At 47.6% G+C, this 17,968-nt stretch overlaps 1 protein-coding gene across 1 annotated transcript; it reads right to left on the bottom strand.

The window, feature by feature from the left end:
• Positions 1-1,475: 1,475 nt before the first annotated feature.
• On the bottom strand, positions 1,476-3,888 carry LOC125523275 (ABC transporter G family member 4). The gene has a single exon (XM_048688326.2). The coding sequence runs from the start codon at positions 3,773-3,775 to the stop codon at positions 1,913-1,915; it is 1,863 nt and encodes a 620-aa protein (XP_048544283.2). The 5' UTR covers positions 3,776-3,888; the 3' UTR covers positions 1,476-1,912.
• Between the last annotated feature and the right edge of the window lie 14,080 nt (positions 3,889-17,968).

The raw sequence follows: 17,968 nt of genomic DNA, 5'->3' as shown, positions 1-17,968 counted from the left end.
CCCTTTCTTCAGGCCTTGAGTGCTTCGAAACATTTCCTAAGGTGGTCGTTTGGCTCGTGGGATTAGAATCCTTAGATTGTTTTTCATAGAATTTATTTGTATTTCATTAAAATATCATCCACTCAAAGCTCTTGGTATAATTTCTTTTTTTTTTGGGCTGTCAAGCACTATTCCATCCAAATTTATGTAGGTTTCTAGTTATACAGGATACAAGAGGACATGATACTCTATTTTTATGATTTTTCTATTCCTACGGATCCCCGTGAATCAAAGAGGCCCAACTCTATTCCAGCCAAAACACACATGCTCACACACCTCCTAGCCTGCGCGGGTGACCCTCTTCCAAATTCAAAATGCAAGTTTACCAAATTTTCCTAAGTATGACTAAAATTATTAAAATGTGTCTGAAACAATTGAAAACTTGGGTGAAATACATATAGATATTTCCTAAATTGATCAGAAAGTGACATATATAGTTGGAAGGTATGTCAAATTTTACGATTTATATTTGTAAATTGTTTCAAAACAGTGAATTTCTTGGCACGTGTATGAAATATTTCTAGAACTGATTGAGATATGACTGAATTGAAAATTGTGTGAAATGTTTCTGAAATTGATTGAAATAAGACTGGAATAATTGATATTTGTGAAATGTTTATGACTCGTATTTTAAAAAAATAGAAACAATGGAAATTCAAATAAAAATAGTTGAACTTTTTAATGTCGCTAAAATCATTGAATTAAATCAAAAAATCAGAAAATAATACATAAGTTTAAAAAAATTGAAGTCTTCGAACTAGTTTCAATTATTGGTAAAAATACATTTTGGAACTCACAGAAGTATTATTTTCAGATATTTACCTATCATTCGTTTAATACAAAAACTATGATGAAGTAGAGTACATGCAATGGTGGCGGGCTGTGATTGGTTGAGAAGAGTTCACCATATAGCGTCTCCGTCAGAAATGACTTTGCTAGCGGGGTCAAGGTTACCGTCTTGGGATTAAAATACATGCCTTGGATAAATGTATAATGGCTATACCATGATCAGATAGATAGTTTACTGAATACTTTTTTGTTTCTATCACATAGAGAAGCGCTCAAGGAGAACGACAGGTGATTTTTTTTGCCGATCAGTGGTCAAATCAAAATTTTAATTTTTCCTATGTTTAACAAGACAAATCAAACTACATTGATTTTGTTTTCGTTAATTGTCTGTTGGCTGAAATATCATAACCTTAGCCACTTAAGATTAGACAACAGTTAGCCTACAATTGGAGTACTGAAATTGCACAACTTTAGCAAACTGTACGTGGTTATAATTCTCTAGAAAGATTGTATGAAGCGATGTTGGAAAAAAATGCATGGCAATATCTTGATCCAAAATTTGAAAAGATGACCAGGACTTCAAATGACCAGGTTACCTATAATCGCACTACCCTTTCGAATGCTTAAAAGACGGCGATGGCCAGGCATTCAAAATATTCAGGTGAATTATATTTGCACTACATTTGAACGTTTGAAAAGAAAGCCAAAGTTATTACAAAAATCAAGCCAGTACCCACAAATTATCATTAGAGAATTCCTCACATGCCACTGAAGAAGGGCTCAATTCCCTCTATACTATCGACCAACCATCAGTATAATCAATGGCATGTAGAGAATTCTCACTGTTTATTATCCATATCCATGCATACATTTATGTAGAAGGTCATTTTATGTTCACAATATACATCAGTATAGCAGCTTAATTACCGGTTAACCACTCTGTCGATGAACTTTGACATTGGCGTACCTTTACTGTCGCATGCACACGAAGCTCCTTCTTCTCCATGCATGCGTTCACACACACTCGTATACGCACTACGTAGTGTAGTAATGGAGGAGACGAGATTCATGGATCGATCAATGGTCACCTCTTGGCTCTGGACGCTCTCCGGCTGAGCACGACCCAGTAGAGCACCCGGTAGAGGAGGAAGAATCCAAACAGCACCTGCACTCCCGTCCACCGCTCCTCCGCCGTGAGGCCTCTCGCCGCCAGCACGTCGCGCCCCGTCTCGGAGCACTCCTCTCCGGCGCCGGCCACCCCAAAGCACCGGTTCGCCGCGCACGAGTACTCGTTGGCGAGCATGGCGTCCAGCGCGTACTTGTAGGGAGAGGCGTAGTGCATGAACACCCAGTACACCGGCGTGCTCTCCCGGGACAGGAAGTAGCCAGAGAAGAGGAAGAACCCGGCCAGCGACACCGACACCAGCGACATTCCCGCGATGTAGTCCGGCGCGAAGGAACTGATGAAGAGCACGAAGGAGTTGGCCGTGAGCACCACCGCCCACACCACCAGCACAAACACTGCGAATGCCGCCGGCGACGCGCAGAGGCCGACGAGGAAGTAGACGCACGAGGAGTAGAGCAGCGCCACCGCCAGGAGATACGGGAGGAACACCATCGTGGCCGCGGTGGCGTGGGAGGACAGCCGGTACAGACCAGCCGCCGTCTCAGCGAGCACGATAGGCCGCTCCGTGACGAACGTCGGCAGCGTCTCCGTGGTGGAGGTGAGCAGGAACGTCAGCGTGAAGGCGAAGAGCCCCAGTCGCTTCTGTGCGCCGGCCTCGCCATAGCCGGCGTTGATGTAGATGGTGCCCAGCAGCGTCCCGACGATGACAGCCTCGAGGAAGTTGGTCAATAGCAGCTGCTTGCTGCGATACACCACCTTCCACGCCCTTTTGTACAGAACTACGAACTCATGTATCCGCGAGCACGGCGAAGTACACGACAACGACGGCGGTGTCGCCATGACCGGCCTGTGGCGGTCCGAATCCGATGTCTTGGTTGTGAGATCTTGTTCCGACTTGGGTTCAGGGGAGGAGGGCGAGGGATGGGGTATCTGGTCGATGACCTCGAGGGCGTACTCTAGCGGGTTGAGCTGCGCGGGCACGGCGAAGCCGTGTGAGAGGAGGGCGGCGTCGAGGGAGGCGAGGGAGCCGTGGTGGAGGACGATGCCGCGGGAGAGGAGCAGGAGCGAATCCACGGCGGAGAGGAGGCGCGCGCTGGGCTGGTGGATGGACAGCACCACCGTCGTGCCTCTGGCGGCCGCCACGGCGCGGAGGCAGCCGACGACCACGAACGCCGAGGAGGAGTCGAGGCCGGAGGTCGGCTCATCGAGCAGGAGCACCCCGGGGTCGCGGAGCAGGGCGAGGCCAATGGAGACCCGCCGGCGCTCGCCACCCGACAGCCGGGACGCGGAGACCCGCGTGTGAGCCGCGTGCGCCAGACGGAGGTCCGCGAGGAGCGCCGTGACCGCGGTCGAGGCCGCGGACGCCGACGTATGGTAAAGCAGCGACGCGGCGAAGGTGAACGTCTCGGCCACGGTGAGCAGCGACAGCGCGACGTCCGCCTGGGGAACGTGGGCGGAGAGCCGGCGGAAGGAGGAGGACCGGAGCGGCGCCGAGTTGAGCAGGAGGCGCCCGTGGGTGGGCGCGGTCCGCACCGCGAGGATGTCGAGCAGCGTGGACTTGCCGGCGCCGCTCGGGCCGACGACGGCCAGGATCTCCCCCGCCCGCGCCGTGAGCGACACGTCGCGGAGGATGTACTCGGGCGTCGAAAGGGCCGCGCCGCATGGCTTCAGGAGCCGGCCGAGCGACAATGTCGGCGCCGCGGCCGGCTTCGCGTAGTAGATGTTCCGCGCGGCTAGCTCGTACATGACATTCTTAGATGGTGGTGAAGACTCGTCGGCATTGTCAGGTTCGGTGACAGTTGTGGTGGTTGTGGTGGCCATTGTGGTGCGGCCGGAGATGGCAAGAAAGGAATGGAAGGATTCAATGGAGGAAGAGGGGTGGTAATGTAGATAGGGAGGCCAGGCCACTTGTGGCCTGTCAGTCACAAGTTGGTGAATTAGCCACGTTGCTGATATTTAGGGTTTGGTTGTACCTTTTGGACAATTGTGCCGAATGAGAGCGTGGACTGTGGAGTGAGACAAAATTAATGGGGTGCAATTTCTGAAAAATAATATCGGGAGCACCTATTTGTGAAAACAAATTTGGCATCATTCATTTTTTTTGGCCGTCGGATCATCATCCAACTTCCGCAATCACCTCACACAGACACAGTTCATCTTTAACCTTTCTTTCTTCTTCATCATGCATTCGCCCACCCACCCGCCTCAACTGCTTGGATCCCCCCTCCCTCGCAGCTAGTGGGCGCTGTCACACGCGGCCTCACCCTCGCCGCGACCATCCCTATAGAGGCCCCCACCCTGATATGCAACAACTCTAGCGACCCACGTACCACCCCCCCTCCCCCTCGACCCACGCCCATCAAGTTTCGAAGTCGCTTCCGCCGGCTATCACCGGCTTCGGCTTTTTCACAACACAGCCTGCTAGGGTCGACTCTTGTCACTGCTTTCGGCCTCTGAAAAAGCAGAAATTGACTGACACCCTAAAAATGTTCAGGCACCTGACATTTAGCAAACGGGAAAAAGAGGTGCAATGGGGACGAAGATTGAATGGGGCTAAACCTAAGGTAAGTTTTCTCAGACGTGAAAACTTACGGGTCAAATTCCCACTAACCTCTCATTAATAGCTCTAGAGTTCCATTGTGGGCTCACTTCCACTCCCCTTTTCCAACAATAATTTGCCATCTGGTCATGCAACTTTAATTTTGTATGATTTATCCATAGATGTGGCAAAACTCATGAGTCTACCTATAGGTAAGAAAATTACAATTATTTTACGTTAACTTATAGTGTTATTTGTTTTTTTTTCTCGGACATTTTCGTTGCCCAACCCACTATCACCATCTTCATTATCTGATCTTGCCTATGTCGGCACCATTGCATGCTAACCCGTCATACACAATGGCTCCGTTAGGTCAAACCTTTACCCCTAGCCACCCCTAATCCTTACCTCCCATTACAACGAGTTCTCCTTTATTGGTCCAAAAGTATTGTCACCACCGCGGAGGTGGCTCCACCTTGTTACTACTCTAGCGAGGCTTCCTCCGTTGGCCCCAACCTCCAGTACCATCAACGTTGTTGTACTACCGTTAGCTTCGCCCCTCTTTCTACCGTCTGCACGAAGAATCGACCATGAGTTTAGTGAAAACATGTGAATGAACTAACATGAGTGCTTAGACATAATCATGCAGAAGGACACCGACATGATAGTAGATCGAAATAGTGATTGCAGTATTGCCTTAGGCCTTGTACATTGCAGGTGTCTCTGGTGGGTTCTTGATGTCTACTGCTCACATCTATTCTTGTAGACTCTGCTGGGCCTCCAAGCACAGAGGACTGTAGGACAACAACAATTTCCTTTCAAATGATGACATAAAGTTTATCAATCCGCGAGAGGTGTAAGTGGAACGTAGGCTCTCTCAAGCAACCATGCAATAATAATACAAATTGTCTCTTGTGTCCTTCCTACATATTTCCTTCGGTCCTTTTTACTCTGCGTATAAGAATTGTCTGAAGTCAAACTTCATAAAGTTTGACCATATTTATATGAAAAAATATCAACATCTACCATGCTAAAGTTATACAATATGAAATTTTAAGTCATGACACATCTACTGATACTGATTTCACATTATGAATGTTGATATTATTTTTCTATAAAGTTGGTCAACTTTACGATGCTTGACTTCGACAAATCTTATATGCGAACTAAAAAAGATCGGAGGGAGTACAAAACTTAACGTATTGGGTAAGTTTTCTAAAAACAAGAAAGCAAGTTTCATAAATTTTAACCTGGTAGAACAAGAACCAAAATGTTAGGACTGAAAATCAAATCAAATCATACAAAAGGCATTGCACTTTGAATGAACGAAATCAAAATGGTATCTCAATTGAAGTTCATAAGGCAGGCATCAAAGTCTTTTGACAAAGGGAGATTTCATAGTACAAGCATGCATGTGTTGAATAGAGGGATGGATATTTGTGGGAAGAGAAAATAAAAAATTGACAAAAATAGCGTAGCAAGTTTTCATGGGAAGAACGATGGCATGAACTTGCGAAGCAGCAGGATAGGCCAAACTGATGGGTCCACATCACGTAAAGGCGAGAGTAACTACACAAAAGAAAAAGAAATAGAGAAAGAAGAGGATGAAACAGTACTCAAACCTGAGAGTGGAACATGATAGAAATAAAAGAAGAAGAAGATGAACAGTGTAAAGAACTCGTCGAACATGGTGTAAGGCCAACTCCAACGCGCGACCCCATCCTGTCCGCCCGCTTCCATTCGGGGGTAAACGGACAAAGCAGGCCTCCCAACGCGCGGCCGCAAACGGACCGTCGTCCATTTTCTGTCCCCTTTCGACCCATTTCCAGCTCAAGTTTGGGCCCAATTTGCGGCCGACGGACACGCACGAACGGCGCATGGCGCCTGCCCATGTCCTCCCCTGGCCTGCCCGTCGGGGAGACAGACCCCCCTGTTTCTATCCCCCCCCCCCCCGCTCCAGCCGCACCCCGCCACTCTCGTCCCTCGACGCCGCGGTCGTTGCCGTTGTGCAGCTTGGCCGTGCGCTCGCCTCAACCCTTGTCGCAGCCACCGTTCCCTCGCCGCCCCGAGCTACCCAGCCACGACCACCTGATTTGCGCTCTCGTCGGATTTGGAGCTGATCCGGCCGGACTTGAGCTCGCCCGGATGATGAAGGACGCTCGTGCCATGGACTGGCCGGGCACCGGGCCAGAAGGCCATGGCAAGGCCCCAAGGCTGCATGCAGGTACTGACTCCGCCTCTAGTCGCTCGGATCTACACTGTCGGCGGTTTGCCGAAAGATACACGAACGACCGTCGGCCGGGCACGGTGCTAGCCCAAAAGCTCGTCAACGCACCATTGCCACTCATTAAGTGCGACGACTGCCTGAAGAAGGTCTTGCACTGCGTTTCTACGACGCTGGAACATCCCAGATGGGTGTTCATCAAGTGCTCAAACGATGGGGTATGTGCTACTTAGCTTCGGTTATGCTCTCGAATTTGACAAGTTGTACTAACTTAAAATTTTCTTGTGTAGAGTGGATACAACTTTTGGTATTGGAAAGAAGAATACATCGATATATTGATAGAGTGCAATTTAGTAGATGTCCGTGAACTTTAAGCTAGAATGGAGGCTAGAGATGAGACTAGTGCACTTGTTGCTAAACTAGATGCTAGACTCGAAGAAGAAAGAGTACGCAAGATCGAGCCTCCACATATCAACAATGAATGCGTTGAGAAGGCACAAATCCAACTTACGGGAGCAGTTGTGGATGCTGCATATCTTCTAAAATGTCTTTTTGTGGTTCTTGTTTTTTTGGTCTTACTATTCTAGTCAAGATTTGGTGATGTGTTTTCATGTATCACAAATCAATGAAGAAAATAAAAGATATGTGTTTGCAAAAATAAAATAAAATGCGAACAGGACGCAGCGCGGCCGTGCACATTGGACGCACGGCCATCACATCCACAAATCCGGCCAGACTCGACCCCATTGCCATCCCGAACCGGATGAAAAGCGGACGAAACGGACGTCCGTTTGGGATCGGGCGTTGGAGTTGGCCTAACAGAACGGGATGTAGCATATACACAAATAGAAAGACGCCCAATAAAAATATTTATACAGAATAGACGCCTATACTGCCTAGTATTCGGTTAAGTATTTGCATCTATTTTTCAACCAATTTCCGCCGGATCATCTACTTGGATCACGACGCTGATCAACAGCTGGAGATGTTTTCCTCCTGCACCTACGTGACCCTTCGAAATTTCGCTTGCTATGCACCCCTTCTGAGTTTTGAAATATCGACCACGGGGCTTTGGGACCACCATGTTTGTTGTCGGGGACGTCTCGTTCTTGATCCTCTCTTCAAGTGCGCGATCGATTCCTATGTTTGCCTGACAAATGTCCTCGCGTTGCCTTTTACCACAGCACCAGTACCATCACGCCAACTATCACCTTCCACGACGACATTTATAGCTCAATGCCTCAGTGACATAGTCATATCGTTCAGTGTTGTGAAGCGACTGCCTCGCTGGGTGCTGCTGAAAATTCTGAGCTTTCGGAGCCTAGTCTTCCCAGGCTCATTTTATTTTTTTGTGTTTTCGCTCTAGTCATTAGCTTCGCTGATGCGCGTGTCTATAATAAAGTTGAACCACTGAACTTTAGAGGCAATAATCCTAGGCGTACAGGTGTTTTACGCGTCTATTATGGACCCCCTCTCGCTAATTCGCTTCCCCCTGCACTAGTGCAGAACCGGGCAATAGCACCGGTTCGTAAGGCCCTTTAGTGCCGGTTTAGGAACCGGCACTAAAGCCCCCCCCCCCCCCCCCCCCTTTAGTACCGGTTCAGCACGAACCGGTGCTAAAGGGGATCCACGTGGCACGAGTTAGCTCCGGGGGCCGGGAGCCCTTTAGTACCGGTTGGTAACACCAACCGGTACTAAATGGTTGTGGGGTTTTTGGTTTTATGATTTCTTTTTCATTTAATTTTGTGTTTTCCATTTTAATTCTTTTTCGTTTGCTGGTATTTTACGGTACTACACATTGTACACGTTATGCATATATATATATATATATATATATATATAGAATTTCTAGTAGAACCAATCATATATATATATATATCATCAATGTCTCACAAATCACCATATTAATTTACACATACACACATGTATAGCTATATACAATTTCTCCTACATATGTATGTTGCCTTCGGAGCCAGTGGCATTAGCCTAATTGGTGCCTTCGGAGCACGATGACAATTGGAAGTGGTTCATGGGGGCGGTAGCGGGTAATAGTATTCTCCCTTCGGATTTATGACCTGGTCGAGCAAAAATCCCGCTATTTCCTCTTGAAATGCTTCTACGCGCTCCGTTGGTAGGAGCTTGTCCCGCACCTCTTTGAACTGTTAAGAAGGAGATCAATATGCATGTGTATTAGTTGTGTGACTAGATATCGATAATGGTGTAAAAATTGTGAATAGTGTTCTGACAAGCGTACCCATTCCTGTCTTTGAGATCTGCTCCTTTCGGACGCCATCATGCGAATGTTCTCGCAAACGCAGAATGCACACAGATCAGTCCCCTGCGCCTGCTTCAGGGCCTTTATTACAAGAATGGAATTTAATTTGATCAGATAATAATTAATCAAGCATGATAATTAAAGAGATGGCAGCTAGCTAGCTAGTACTACGTAATTACTTACCTTGGATCGAAACCATTTCAGCTTTGGTTTCCATTCGCCTTCCGTGACGCTGATGAACCTTGCCCAAGCCCTGCCCGCCGACAAAGAAAATGAATAAAGGGGTTATTAAATAGTTCATATCATGAAATTAATGACGAACTAAATAGGCCGAGATATATAGTTAATAATGATTGAAATTACCTGTTGACTATCCCAAACAAGATGTTATAGTCACTATTTGCTTTGAGTAGCGAGTCCAGTATTTCAACTGTTCCGGCGTCAACTTTAATGATACACAAGATCCAGTGAAATCTGCATGCACACACGTTTGCATGTCTTAATTAAGCGGGCATATGTAAGCAAAAACATGTAGCTAGCTAGTAGGCAAAAACAGAGAATTTGTAGTACAAGAAAATGTGACTCACTGGAAGTTGTAAGGAAGTAGTATATCTTCATTGTATTTGAGGCGCTTCAAAAACTCTAGCATGCTGTCCTCTACCTCTTTTTCTTGATGCTTGTTCATTTTCCATGTGTATTCATTAACGGTGTTTGGGTCAATGAACCCAATGCCATAGCGTCCACCTTTTCTCATTTCATACATCTTCATCCTGCATAATACCACAGAAAAGAATATAGTGAGGATAATTACAGGTAATGATTGATCAAAAGGATCACTACAGCTAGCTTGAGACTTAAATTACAGAAAGAAATCACTTACACACAATAGCAACTGACGATAGATTTGTCGAGTGCGTCTTGATTGTATAACTGAAACAGTTCAGGATACTCAACGGCCACAGCTTTCTCATGGTAGTAACCATCCTTCTTGACATTCACCATGAGGGACTCTCGATTGGATCTCTTGATAATGTCCATGTACCATTGATGCAATTCATACATTCTCGTTGGGAGCTTGTTGACATCTTCTGGCTCGACCAAAGGTTGGCCCCGGACATATTTCCGTTTTATTTCCTCCTCTGTAATCCCAGGCATGTCCTCCATCTCGAGGAGTTGTCCAACAGTGATCTTGAGTTCTTCAGCCTACATTATATGCTCCTGGGTTATTACCACATCGCCCACCTCGGGAACGTAAACTGTTTGGCCACAATAATATTGGGCGCGCGTACTGTCACGTGTTGTTGGCGGCGCAACAAGCGGGGGGGTCGATTGCGCCGCCTGTTTTCCCAGCTGGGCAATGGTTTTCCTGCATTTTTTGACAGCTGCTTATTGTTTGCTCGAGTTCGAGCTCGCCTCCTTCTGTAGACGTCGTCGATGTAACTTCCTGATGTGGCGCTCATAGTCTGAGTCAACAGGCTTAGGAGCTGGTGGTTGAGCCATACGAATGAAGTGGTCAACTACTTCCACAGGCACTTTCTCCCTTGGCGGCGGTGGCGGTTTCGGTCCAAAATGGGCGTCGACTTTTGCCTGCACTATGGCATTGGTTTGCTCCTCGGTCCTGTCGTAAGCCCTCACAGGAAGAGGAGTAGTGAGGTTTGGACCATATTTATATCTCTTGCCTCCGCCTGTACTTCCTGTACTATGACCTCAACTCGTACCGCTACGCACCATAGCTGCGGGGTGTCTCTTCTGCGACTGCTGAGGCGGCGGAGACGGCTGACGGGGCTGAGTTGGACGAGGAGGAGTGGCCTGAAGCTGTGCCAGACTTGCAGTGGCCTGAGGTTGTGCCGGACTTGGAGGAGGAGTGGACGTCTGACGCTGTGTCGGACTTGGAGGAGGAGTGGCCTGACACTTTGCCGGACTTGGAGGAGGAGGAGTGGCCTCACGCGTTGGTGGACTTGGAGGAGCGGGAGTCTGCTGACTCGGTGGCGGACTTCGACGAGGAGTCGGGTGACGCGGTGTCGGTGGCCTTCGAAAGATGATGCAATCCTTTCTCCATAGGATGACACGATGTATGGCCTCTCCCAATGTGTGCTCATCGTCACCTCCAGGAATGTCAAGCTGTAGCTCCGAATATGGGTCCACCACCTCATCAACCAAGACACAAGCATAGCCCGCTGGAATTGGGTTGCAATGGAAGGTTGCGTCGGGGGAATTTGAAAAAGCAACGGCGTCCGCCACCTTCATGGATATGTTCTTCATTTTGAAGTGTAGCTCGCAGTTAGTGTTCTTCGTGATGTCATCCACGGGGTATCTATCCAGCACTACTGCGTCGCTCGGGGTGGAACCCACGCTGCTTCTCGGCATGGATGGGGCGGTGGTATCCAATGCTGGATCATCCGCTAGCTGCTGCAAATGCTGAGACCCCCTTTGCTGGCTAAGTGAGTCAATCTGCTCCTGCTGCCGCTGGAATTTAGCTGCCAATTCCGCTTGACTTGCTTCTAGGCCTTGAAGGCGTTCATAGTCCCGCTTCCTCTGCTCCTCCTCCATCTTCCTCTTCTTCTCCTCCGCAATCTTCTTTCTCGCACGGGTTCTGTAGTCGGCGTTCCAGTCCGAAAACCCCTCATACCACGGAAGAGCGCCCTTGCCTCGTATTCTTCCCGGGTGTTCAGGATTTCCCAAGGCACGCGTAAGCTCGTCGTTCTCTCTGTTGGGCTGGAACACCCCCGATCGAGCCTCTTCTATTGCAACAAGTAGCGCATCGTCGGCTCCGTTCAGACATGCCTTCGTCGAAACATTGCCTGTCTTCGGGTCCAACTCCCCCCATGCGCATAGAACCAAGTCCTGCACCTGGGGGGCCAGCTCTTAGTAACCGGAATGACACCTGCATCCTCCATCTCTTTCTCAGACTTATCCCACTTAGGCATTGCCACCGCGTAGCCACCTGGCCCCAGCTTATGGAACTTATCCTTTTTTCGGCATTCTTCTTGTTTATTCTCGACCGTTCCTTAGCTAATTCTGAATCCTTGAATTTCACGAAATCGTCCCAATGAGCACTTTGATTCTCTAGTATCCCCTCGAATACTGGAGTCTTCCTTCCTCCCTTGACGTACTTCTCCCACGTCATTCTCTTGTGGTTCTTGAATGCAACCGCCATCTTCCTAAAAGCAGCGTCCTTGACTTTCCGCACATCTGCTTCTGTGAAATTATCTGGTAGGGTGAAATGTTCCATGAGAGTATCCCAAAGCAGATTTTTTTGATTCTCGTCGACAAAAGTAACATCTGGACGTGGATTTGCTGGCTTTCTCCATTCTTGAAGGGAGATCGGGAGTTGGTCCTTCACAAGAACTCCGCACTGACGAACGAACTTGTCCGCAATCTTCTTAGGCGCTAATGGTTCGCCATTAGGTTTGAATGCCTCGATATTGTACTTTACGCCCTCCTTCAACTTTTTGTTCGGGCCTCGTTTCGTCCTTTTGCCTGAAGATTTGCTCGATCCGGATGGCTGAAAGAAGAAAGATCGATTCGTTAATATATCTTCAACTCATTTAAAACATGCGATGATCACTAGATTCCTGCTTATATAAATATATATACCTCGTCGGTGTTTGTTGTTTCAGGATCAACATGTTCTTCATCGTAGTTCATGACTTCATCTTCTCGGTCGTCGCGATCGAATATCATATCACCCTCTCCGGTGTTGTTTAGAAATTCGGAGCCGTCAAAATCTTCTTCATTCTGATCATCATCTGGCCCACGTATGATATCGAACATGGTCTGTTCTCTCTCTGTCGGTATTGTCCGCCATAGCTTTTATTTAACTATGCCAAAAGAAATATAAAACAATTTAGTATTCAAATTACATCGTCTCGAATAATAGATATAATCTCGAATACATCGTCTCGAATAATAGATATAATCTCGAATACATCGTCTCGAATAATAGATATAATATCAAATACATCACTGGCTAGGTAGCTAATAAAGATCGAATACTATAGAAGAATCTAGGACACTCGCGGTTCCTGCGGCGCGGGCGGTGGACACCCAAAGAGAAGGAACCCTCACAGGATCATAGCTGAAGTGAGATCCCTGAAGAAACTGCCAGGTATTGGAGAACCTGCCGCCCTCTAACGCAACCATGTAGCGATGGACGTGCTCGTCCTCCTCCCTGACACGACGACGTACCACCTTCGGCGGGGCCGGCTCCCTCCGCACCGAAACTGGCCCACGCGAACGCCACCAAACGAGATCAGGGTCGACGACGGGACCCGGGGCCGGGTTCCTCATCAAGCGGCGCGCCCCTCCAGGCAGCACCTCCCAGTGCCAGCCCGGCGGAGCCCAGTCCCGGACATGGGTCAGCTGGACGTCGTCGCGGACGTGTCGACGGCGAGGATGCGGGCCGGGCATCGTCGACAACAAATACTATATGCCGCAAAAGTAAAGTAACATTTTTTAAATGATGGATTGTGATGATTTCATATATGCAAATTCTAAATTTTATAACTAAAAATATAAGAAACTAAAAAAACATCGATCATCATCTAACAATTTGAAATTAATCTAATTCATCTAGCTAGCTAAAACTAACATTTCCAAAATTTCTAACATTTCTATATAACTAACATTTCTATAACATTTGACATTATATATATTATAACTAACATTTCTATATACTATTTGACATTAATCTAATCTAACTAATTAATTCATCTAAAACTTTGTATGAAAAACAGAAAAACAGAAAAAACTAAAAGCTAAAAACAGAAAAATTGTGTGTGTGCGCGTGTAGTGTGTGTGTGTAGTGTGTGTCTATGTGTGCATGTAGTGTGTGTGTGCGTGCGCGCGTGTGTGTGCGTTACGGTCGGCGCCGGCGCGCGGTGTGGCTTTGATCGATTGGAGGGAGGAGACGGGCCGGGGGAGGGGCTCACAGCGCGCGCGGGCAAGGTCGAGGCGACGGCGACGGCGAGGCGAGGTCGATCCAAAGGCGACGGCGACGGCGAAGCGAGGGGACGGCGACGGGCCGGTGCGGCGACAGGGACGGCGACGGGCCGGTGCGGCGACAGGCCGGCGACGGGGGCGCCGCGGAGTCGAGGGGACGACGCGGCGAGGACGGGGGCGTCGTGGAGTCGATGGGGACGGCGCGACAGGGGCGGCGACGGCGCGGGACGGGGCGGCGGCAGAGAGAAGTGGGAGATGAGAAACTGAAAATTTTCGAAGTGTTTCTTATATAGGGGACACCTTTAGTACCGGTTGGAGCCACCAACTGGTACTAAAGGCCTGTTTTGGCCAGGCCAAGCGGCGGGAAGCACCCCTCTTTAGTACCGGTTCGTGGAACCAACCGGTACTAAAGGCCCCCCCTTTAGTACCGGTTGGTGCCACGACCCGATACTAAAGGGTGTGCGCTGCCAGGCGAGGGGCACAAAAGTTTAGTCCCACCTCGCTAGCCGAAGGGCGCTCACACCTGCTTATAAGCCCCGCCGCCGCTGCTGTCTCGAGCTCCTCTCTTAAGCAAGCCTTCTGGGCCTACCTCTGCTACTCTGCCCTGTGGGGCCTATTGGGCTTGCGGGCCTGCATCCTGGCCCAACAACAGGTTGGGTTTCTAGTCGTATGCAGGCCGCTGTGGCCCGGTAGGTGGGCTTTTTTCATTTAGTTTTTTCTTTTCTGCTTTATTTATTTTGTTTTATTTATTTTTAGTTGTTTTTTGCTGTATTTAGAGTTTCTTTGTGAATATTTTTGATAGTTTTTAGAAACTTTCAGTTAGTGCGGGTAGTTTTTAAATTTGAATAGTTTAAATTTTGAATTATTTGAAATTTGTGTGAATCACTAGTTTGTGAATAACTTAACTTTAAAAATACATTTTCCAGTGATTCTTTTTTCTTATGTTTAATATTAGTGTGTTTTATCATTATATTCAATTTGGTAATTCTTAAGTTATTTAAAAATGAAATGCCTTTGTAACGGATGAGTTTTCGTCCAAAACCCTGATACTTCGAAACAGATTGTCCATTTTGTACACGAAGTGCATCCAGTTTTTGCGGTAACCCTCTCTACTTTTTTGCACATGCTATGTGGGTGAAATTATGATACCATGCCCTAACTATTACAGAGATTCCCTCCTGGGTGTGAAACACAGAAGAAAGTGATGATAGTTAAGCCGATTACATCCCAGATCTTTGGGTGTGAAACTTTTTCTTCGTGTGTGTCCCTTTGCGTCGTAGCCATGGAAAATCTTCATCATTTAACGGGATGCTCGGGTCAATATTCACTGTGAATGGAGCAATTTCATCAAACTTTTCATAATCTTCTGACTTGTCTGTCTTGTCATCCACTCCCACGATGTTTCTCTTCCCAGAAAGAACTATGTGCCGCTTTGACTCATCGTACGATGCATTCGCTTCCTTATCTTTTCTTTTTCTTGGCTTGGTAGACATGTCCTTCACATAGAAAACCTGTGCCACATCATTGGCTAGGACGAATGGTTCATCTGCATACGCAAGATTGTTGAGATCCACTGTTGTCATTCCGTACTGCGGGTCTTCCGTTACCCCGCCTCGTGTCATATTGACCCATTTGCACCGAAACAAAGGGACCTTCAAACCACGTCGATAGTCAAGTTCCCATATGTCCTATATATAACCATAATATGTTTCCTTTCCCGTCTTGGTTTCTGCATCAAAGCGGACACCACTGTTTTGGTTGGTGCTCTTCTTATCTTGGGCGATCGTGTAAAATGTATTACCATTTATCTCGTACCCTTTGAAAGTCATTATATTCGAAGATGGTAACTGGGACAGCAAGTACAGGTCATCTTCAATAGAGGTGTCATGCATGGTACGTGCTTGCAACCAGCTGGCGAAACTCCTGGTTTGTTCACGTGTAATCCAGTCATCAGACCGCTCCGGGTGTTTGGAGCATAGCAAATTCTTGTGTTCATCCATATACGGAGCCACCAAGGCGGAATTCTGTAGAACTGTGTAGTGTGCTTCAGTGAGAGAATGTCCGTCCATACATATTATTTGTTCCCCTCCTAGCGTGCCTTTTCCATCCAGTCTGCCCTTATGCCGCGATTCAGGAACACTAATCGGCTTAAGGTCAGGAATAAAGTCAATACAAAACTCAATGACCTCCTCATTTTGACGGCCCTTGGAGATGCTTTCTTCTGGCCTAGCACGGTTATGAACATATTTCTTTAAGACTCCCATGAACCTCTCAAAGGGGAACATATTGTGTAGAAATACAGGACCCAAAACGTTAATCTCTTCGCATAGGTGAACTAGGACGTGCGTCATGATGTTGAAGAAGGATGGTGGGAACACCAACTCGAAACTGACAAGACATTGCACCAAATCATTCTGTAACCTTGGTATGATTTCTGGATCGATTACCTTCTGAGAGATTGCATTGAGAAATGCACATAGCTTCACAATAGCTAATCGAACGTTTTCCGGTAGAAGCCCCCTCAATGCAATCGGAAGCAGTTGCGTCATAATCACGTGGCAGTCATGAGACTTTAGGTTCTGGAACTTTTTCTCTGCCATGTTTATTATTCCCTTTATATTCGACGAGAAGCCAGACGGTACCTTAATACTGAGCAGGCATTCAAAGAAGATTTCCTTCTCTTCTTTGGTAAGAGCGTAGCTTGCATGACCCTGATGTATGCCGTCTTTTCCGTGCATACGTTGCTGGTCCTCCCGTGCCTCAGGTGTATCTTTTGTCTTCCCATACACGCCCAAGAAGCCAAGCAGGGTCACACAAAGATTCTTCGTCACGTGCATCACGTCGATTGCGGAGCGGACCTCGAGGTCTTTCCAATAGGGCAGGTCCCAAAATATAGATTTCTTCTTCCACATGGGTGCGCGTCCGTCAGCGTCATTCGGAACAGGTTGTCCACCAGGACCCTTTCCAAAGACCACCTTCAAATCCTTGACCATATCATGTACATCAGCACCAGTACGGTGGCGAGGCTTCGTCCGGTGATCCGCCTCACCTTTGAAATGCTTGCCTTTCTTTCTTACGGGATGCCTGCTCGGAAGAAATCGATGATGTCCCAGGTACACATTCTTATTAGCCAAATATATACTGTCAGTACCGTCCAAACAGTGCGTGCATGCGCGGTATCCCTTGTTTGTCTGTCCTGAAAGGTTACTGAGAGCAGGCCAATCATTGATGGTCACGAACAGCAACGCCTTTAGGTCAAATTCTTCCCCCATGTGCTCATCCCACGCACGTACACCTGTTCCATTCCACAGTTGTAAGAGTTCTTCAACTAATGGCCTTAGGTACACATCAATGTCGTTGCCGGGTTGCTTAGGGCCTTGGATGAGCACTGGCATCATAATGAACTTCCGCTTCATGCACAACCAAGGAGGAAGGTTATACAAACATAGAGTCACAGGCCAGGTGCTATGGTTGCTGCTCTGCTCCCCAAAAGGATTAATGCCATCTGCGCTTAGACCAAACCATACGCTCCTTGCGTCATCTGCAAACTCCTTCCCATACTTTCTTTCGATTTTTCTCCACTGCGACCCGTCAGCGGGTACTCTCAACTTTCCGTCTTTCTTACGGTCTTCTCTGTGCCATCGCATCGCCTTGGCATGCCCTTTGTTTTGGAACAAACGTTTCAACCGTGGTATTATAGGAGCATACCACATCACCTTGGCAGGAATCTTCTTCCTGGGGCGCCGGCCCTCGACATCACCAGGGTCATCGCGGCAGATCTTATAGCGCAATGCACCACATACCGGGCAAGCGTTCAAATCCTCGTACTCACCGCGGTAGAGGATGCAATCATTAGGGCATGCATGTATCTTCTGCACCTCTAACCCTAGAGGACAGACAACCTTCTTTGCTTCGTACGTACTCTCGGGCAATTTGTTGTCCTTTGGAAGCATATCCTTTATCATTACCAGCAACTTTCCAAATCCCTTGTCAGATACACCATTCTCTGCCTTCCATTGCAGCAATTCCAGTGTG

The sequence above is a fragment of the Triticum urartu genome, chromosome 7A (assembly GCF_056163025.1).
Source record: "Triticum urartu cultivar PI428250 chromosome 7A, HENAU_Tu73, whole genome shotgun sequence".
In the NCBI taxonomy this organism is placed as follows: domain Eukaryota; kingdom Viridiplantae; phylum Streptophyta; class Magnoliopsida; order Poales; family Poaceae; genus Triticum; species Triticum urartu.
The sequence above is the reverse complement of the archived record's forward strand: the minus strand, read 5'-3'. Positions and strand labels throughout refer to the sequence as shown.